General features: G+C 33.2%; 2 protein-coding genes and 1 long non-coding RNA gene across 3 annotated transcripts; all 3 read left to right on the plus strand.

Moving 5' to 3' along the window:
• The first annotated feature begins 1,531 nt into the window (after positions 1-1,531).
• On the plus strand, positions 1,532-2,442 carry LOC118484060. Its single transcript, XR_004872620.1, has 3 exons — positions 1,532-1,702; positions 1,851-2,245; positions 2,319-2,442. It is a non-coding gene; the product is annotated as an uncharacterized LOC118484060 (long non-coding RNA).
• Positions 2,443-4,396: 1,954 nt separating this feature from the next.
• On the plus strand, positions 4,397-5,581 carry LOC110903847. The gene is made up of 4 exons (XM_035983674.1): positions 4,397-4,543; positions 4,616-4,910; positions 4,997-5,066; positions 5,171-5,581. The coding sequence occupies exons 1-4, from the start codon at positions 4,403-4,405 to the stop codon at positions 5,331-5,333; spliced, it is 669 nt and encodes a 222-aa protein (XP_035839567.1). The 5' UTR covers positions 4,397-4,402; the 3' UTR covers positions 5,334-5,581.
• A 105-nt stretch (positions 5,582-5,686) lies between these two features.
• LOC110890749 (F-box/kelch-repeat protein At3g17530) lies at positions 5,687-6,745 on the plus strand. The gene has a single exon (XM_022138378.1). The coding sequence runs from the start codon at positions 5,687-5,689 to the stop codon at positions 6,743-6,745; it is 1,059 nt and encodes a 352-aa protein (XP_021994070.1).
• The last annotated feature ends 461 nt before the right edge of the window (positions 6,746-7,206 follow it).

Here is a 7,206-nt window from a genome sequence, read left to right on the forward strand (position 1 = left end):
GTTATATTTTGATCTTTTCCTTCATTTTTGGGACTGATAAGTGTCATGGTTGTGTGATAATTATGATATTTAGGTCATTTAGATATGGAATTGTGAAAAGATAGATTGTTATGTATTTTTGATTTTGGTTTGTTCTGTGGGATGTTCGATGAGCAGATCTAGGGTTTCATGAGATGTATCACCAGCTTTATCTGGCAAGGGATCCACAGATTTGAACAAGGGATCCGTTTGATGTTCTGATAAGTTGCAATGAGTGTTATATATCTTACCATGTTCTTTTGTGATTCTTATCTTTAATCTTGATGTAGATTTGTTAGTAGATGCGGTTATTTCAAATTAGGTTGAAAGTCTTGTGATATTTGAATTTGTATTTTTGGTGATGATAGTTAGATTAATTTCAGATATGACATAGTGAAAGGATAAATTGTTTTTGTAGTTTTGATTTTACTGTGTTCTGTTATATTTTGATCTTTTCCTTCATTTTTGGGACTGATAAGTGTCATGGTTGTGTGATAATTATGATATTTAGGTCATTTAGATTTGGAATTGTGAAAAGATAGATTGTTATGTATTTTTGATTTTGGTTTGTTCTGTGGGATGTTCGATGAGCAGATCTAGGGTTTCATGAGATGTATCACCAGCTTTATCTGGCAAGGGATCCACAGATTTGAACAAGGGATCCGTTTGATGTTCTGATAAGTTGCAATGAGTGTTATATATCTTACCATGTTCTTTTGTGATTCTTACTTTTCAGGTGAAGCGGTTGACGGATGTTCGAAGGACGAAATCTGAGGTTTACGAAGGATTTTCGCATGTGTTTTCTGATGAATCGACTCAGGTATGTCACTCGCAACTCGCAAGGAAACCTTTTTTTAGGATCTGAATTTAATTAGTTATACCTTTGGTTAACGACTGTCACGATCACTATTATTACAGAACAAGCTCACTCCGATCTTCTGGCTGCCGGAGAAAGTGTATCTGCTTGGAGAGTCTCGGAATTGGCTTTGGCGACGCTGAACGCTGCTTCATTCGAATCGATGGGGGCTTCATATGCAGAATGTTCCCTCACTTAGTGGTCTCATGCTCACTCAAGCAGAGGTAAAGTAAAGTTTATCATCATTCATCAATTTTCTTTTCTTTTTTGTTTATAATAAAGGTTTTTATATTTGCAACTTGACAAAATGTGATTTATATTAAATTTATTTTAAGTTAATAGTGTACTGGTTATAACTAATATCAAATCTTTACTAATACTTGATTTCTTTTTATGATGGTTGACTTTGCGAGAACTAACGGAGCATTAGTGTCAAGAATGGGCTGAGATTCGAATTCAGTCGGTTTTTCGCTCTTTTTTGGTAATTTCTAAGCCTTGAATATTAATTTTTAACATGCTATGCTACTGAGAGAATATAAACTTGACTATATTCTCTGTTTTTTGATCAGAGGTAAAGTAAAGTTTATCATCATTCATCAATTTTCTTTTCTTTTTTGTTTATAATAAAGGTTTTTATATTTGCAACTTGACAAAATGTGATTTATATTAAATTTATTTTAAGTTAATAGTGTACTGGTTATAACTAATATCAAATCTTTACTAATACTTGATTTCTTTTTATGATGGTTGACTTTGCGAGAACTAACGGAGCATTAGTGTCAAGAATGGGCTGAGATTCGAATTCAGTCGGTTTTTCGCTCTTTTTTGGTAATTTCTAAGCCTTGAATATTAATTTTTAACATGCTATGCTACTAGAATATAAACTTCACTATATTCTCTGTTTTTTGATGTGTTTTGTTATTTTTATGCTTTTTGTTTTTTAACTGATCTTAACCCATTTTGACTTATGCTACAGACAAAAAGGGATCAAGATCGGGACCGTCCATTTGACTTCACACGGATCACCATCTGCTTTCTCTCAACCCATTTGACTTATGCTACAGACAAAAAGGGATCAAGATCGGGACCGTCCATTTGACTTCACACGGATCACCATCTGCTTTCTCTCTCAATGCTCACACATCTGACAAAAAGGGATGCCAAAAGCAGGGAAGTACAATCTACAGGAAAAAGCAACACTTTACTTTTGTGTGAAAGACAGCTTGCTTGCTGCAGTCTCTATAATATATCAACACTCTTCCATACACTGTTTGAAAGACAGCACTGCTTCCTTCAGTCTCTATAAATAATCCAGAGATATCTACACTCTACTCACACTTTACAAACTCTCAACTACACTCAACTGAAATTGTAAGTTTATCTCAGTTGAATAATCCTACTTTCAACACATCAACTTAACAACTTCTATTTGCTTCGATTTCAGAATATATCAACTCTTTGCATTCGGATCTTGCGTTGTTTCTCGGCTCTCACATCAAGGTTTTAAAATTTTTGTCGGCTTTTCACATCTCCCTCTTGCATTGTTGTAAGTTCTTTCAAATATGACATAGTGAACGGATAACTTGTTTTTGTGGTTTTTATTTTACTTTGTTCTGTTATATTTTGATCTTTTCCTTCATTGTTGGGACTGATATGTGTCATGGTTTTGTGATACTTATTATATTTAGGTCATTTTTGGGGATGATAAGTGTTGTAGTTCAAAGAAAATTATGATAGTTAGGTCAATTTTAGATATGGAATAGTGAAAAGATAGATTGTTATGTACTTTTTATTTTAGTTTGTTCTGTGGGATGTTTTGATATACTTTTTCATTTTTCGGGATAGTGAAAGGATAAATTGTTTTTGTAGTTTTGATTTTACTTTGTTCTCTTATATTTTGATCTTTTCCTTCATTTTTGGGACTGATATGTGTCATGGTTTTGTGATACTTATTATATTTAGGTCATTTTTGGGGATGATAAGTGTTGTAGTTCAATGAAAATTATGATAGTTAGGTCAATTTTAGATATGGAATAGTGAAAAGATAAATTGTTATGTACTTTTTATTTTAGTTTGTTCTGTGGGATGTTTTGATATATTTTTTCATTTACTTAGTTCTGTTATGTGTCATGGTTTTGTGATATGTGTACTTAGTTCTGTTATGGAATAGTGAAAAGATAAATTGTTATGTACTTAGTTCTTTTCCTTCATTTTTGGGACTGATATGTGTCATGGTTTTTTGATAATTATGATATTTAGGTTCATTTACTTAGTTCTGTTATATTTTGATCTTTTCCTTCATCATTGCAGGAATTTTTTTTAAAACAGTACTGTATTCAAAGCAAAATAAAACGTCGTATTCACAAAACAATACTGTATTCACAAAGCTGTATTCAAAACAATACTGTATTCAAAACAATACTGTATTTAAAACAATATTGTATTCACAAAGCTGGTTGTTATAGTTATTATGTATATGTGTAAATTATAGTAAATTGTTTTTGTAGTTTTGATTTTACTTTGTTCTGTTATATTTTGATCTTTTCCTTCATTTTTGGGACTGATATGTGTCATGGTTTTGTGATAATTATGATCTTTTCATTCATTTACTTTGTTCTGTTATATTTTGATCTTTTCCTTCATCATTACAGGAATTTTTTTTAAAACAATACTGTATTCAAAACAAAATAAAACGCCGTATTCACAAAACAATACTGTATTCACAAAGCTGTATTCAAAACAATATTGTATATTCAAAACAATACTGTATTCAAAACAATACTGTGTTCAAAACAATACTGTATTCAAAACAATACTGTATTCACAAAGCTGATTGTTATAGTAATTATGTGTATTTTTCAGTTTACAAATCACTCCAAACACATATCAATTGAGAGGTATGGGCGGTGGTTATCCAATTCCCGTTGAATCACTAGGATCAACAAACTATTTAAACCTTCCTGATTCAAACCCTCTAACTTCAAACCCACCTCCGGTGTCAACCCCACCTCCGGTTTTAACCCCACCTTCGGTTTCAACCCCACCTCCATTGTCAAACCCTGAATATGATGATCCATTTGGTTGGACGGATGAAGAGTTGAATTGGGCGTATGACTATACCTTCGCTCAACTACAATTTGGTGGACTACAAATTGAGGGGTGCCATCGTCCGGTGCCAAACACTCCTATACTTCCTATGCATCCTCCACCTTCAAACCCCCCTTATGTGGAAAACTACAGTCAAACACAAGAACTACCGACCTGGGCTGAAGGGTACGAAACTGACCCTGGGGCGGTTTACGAACCACCATTGGATGAAAAAATGGTTTGGGAACCTTAGAACAACTTTTATGTTGACTGTAGTTTTTTTTTTCTCGAATTAGTTTGAATCTTAATTATGTAACTTTTAATTATGTATTAGTTTAAATTTAAATTTGTTGCTGTTTAATTTTAATCATGTTTTAGTTTAAATTTTATTTCTGGAGTTTTTATTTTTTTAGTTAACTAATATTGAACACTTAATAGGATATGTCTGATCATTTTTCCGTTGAAGAATTTTCATCATTGACAAATGATAGAGCATGGTATAATATAATCTTTGTTAAGGTGGAGTTTATTTGGCATGACGTCGATGGAAAGAGATTAGTGGTTATATTTCTTGATCAACACGTAAGAACATTATTTTAATTTACTTTGTGTTATATAAGCGTTTTTCCACCACTAAATTTCTTTTCATTTTAGAGACAAAAAATTGTTGCGTTCGTCCCACAAAATTTGATACACAAATATAATGACGCGTCATTGATGGGTGGTTTTTTTTCGTTGAATCATTTCCAAATTGAGAATCTCAACTATCTTGAGTGCCCAAAGTACCAGAATTACGTGTTAGTTTGGTCCGAGAAGAAAATTGTCATCAACGAATATACAAAGCTTTCTTCACTTACGCTTACGATTCCAAGGGGTGCTTCTTTATATCCATTGGTCCCTTCCATTATAGAATTGAAGCATGACAGGAGACCTCAAATGGATATTGTTGGTACATATTAATTCTCTATCTATAATTTTTATTAAATATATAAAACTTTACATATGGTCTATACGATTTAACTGATTTGGTTTTAGATGTGGTTGGGAGAATAATAGAAGGCAAACGTGATCGATGTTGTTTTGAACTTTCTCTTCAAGATAAGACGTACGTTATTATTTATTATTAACATATTACAAACATAATATTTACGTTATATGTAAGAAAATATTATTATTAGAAGAACTTTAACCCAAAATCGTAATATACAGTGGTCACACAATACAATTGTTTTTGTCTGCCCTGAAGCCTTCCGATGTGATACGTTCCATTCGAGCCGTGCAACAAAGGTCCATCATATATGTATCACGTCTCAAGTTGGTTCATCTACCAGATAGTATGTTATGCTTTACACATGAACATTCTAATAATTAGTTAGATCTAATGGCTCATGTAGTTTAATAAAAGTTATATTTTATTTGTTATTTCAGTTAATATTTTGAAGTCTACGGAGTTGAGTACGATTACGTACGAACCGGATATGGTCGAGGCACGGGATATGTAAATTATGGATCGTTATCCAATTTGTGTTTAAGTTAGAAACATTTGGTGTTGTTATTTGTTTAGTTGTTGAATATTAAAGTCTCTCTTGGTGTTTCGTGTTTTGCTTTTTGTTTCCCTCATATTGATGTAATTGTAGAAATATTTATAATCTATCACCAAGGTATAATCTTCTTAGATTGGACAACTAAATAATCATATTATCTGTATTAAACGAAGGTATAACCATGGCTGACCTTCCTACTCATACAATCGTGTTTGAGATATTAACGAGGCTGCCAGCAAAGGATGTAGGTCGTTCTAAGAGTGTATGTAAGCAATGGTATGCGTTATTGTCAACACAAGATTTCGTAAAGATACATTGTTCTCGCTCAGTAGTTTCATCTAACCAGAGAGTTCTACTAATTGACGACCTAACGTGTTCTGTTCGTCCAATCATCTCTAATAACAATGACTATGGTCCAAGCTCAACAGTTACATTTCCATTCCATCACCAAAATAATGATGTCTCAATACTTTCACATTTGAACGGATTGTTGTGTGTTTGCTTGAATGATACATACGAGCTGCTTCTTTGGAATCCAACAACTACTGCTTTCAAGCGTTTGTCAACCCCTGATTCTCATGGATTCTATATAAATAACCTTGATGCCATTGGTTTGTACGTTGACGCTGACGATGATTACAAGGTCTTGCATATAAAGCGTAGGAGTGGTGTACTTGGTGTCTATGTTTATTCTAGGGAAGTAGACTCTTGGAGAAATATTCCTTTCATAACAAGACAAGAGTACCTAAGCCCTCATTTCAATTGGTCAGCTGGCACATTTTGTGGTGGTACTCTATATTTCACTGTTTGCGAATGTTGGATTGGAGGTACGAATGTGGTGATTTGTTTTGATGTTAATTCGGAGCAGTTCAAGGAGATAAGCTTTCCACCCGTTCCTTCTAATGGAATGGTTCAAGGTGTTTTGGTTAATGTAAAAAATGTGCTTCACATGTTTGCTAGCACTGGCATGTTTGAGATGACGCATGACCTATGGACACTACAAGGGGATTACTGGATTAAGGTCTTATCATGTCCTCCGATCCCCCCGATATCATTGTCATTGTGGTGCGATATAACACATTATGTGACAAATGGTAATTGGTTTGTGATGACTAAATTAGGGAAGTTGTTTACAATTGAAATGGATATGAAGCCCTTCGAATGTTTTTATCCCGTTTCTTGGTTTCGAGGTTTTAAGGGTGCGGTGTTTGTGCAGACCATTGTTTCACCAAGTATTTAGATTGGCTTTCACTTAATGTTATCATTATGTATGTCAATGTTTTAAGGATTTGTGTTTTTTTTTTCTCTAAGTCATGATATTCCGTTTAAGTCATGTATTTTAATGTTATCATTATGTATTTCAATGTTATCCTTCGGTTTGTTTTTCTCTAAGTTATGTGTTGGAATGTTGTTATGATTTGAGAATTTCATCATCTATGATAACTCTCTTTTATTTAATTTGCAAGGTATTTGTCATTTTTTCAATTTACAATGACTAATGGACTCTCAAACCCTCGAAATCATGCTTCTAGCTCGAGTGCATCTACTAAAGCTGAAAAACGAAAAGAGTATCAAAAAAGATACTATGCTGCACGCAAAGAAAATAACAAAGTATCTAAATTTGGGAGTGGTGATGCCCCCCAAAGTGCTTCATCAATATCTTTAATGAATAATAGGTCAACAGAAAGGACACCGTTAAGA

This window comes from Helianthus annuus, chromosome 2 (assembly GCF_002127325.2).
Source record: "Helianthus annuus cultivar XRQ/B chromosome 2, HanXRQr2.0-SUNRISE, whole genome shotgun sequence".
NCBI classification, from domain to species: Eukaryota; Viridiplantae; Streptophyta; class Magnoliopsida; order Asterales; family Asteraceae; genus Helianthus; species Helianthus annuus.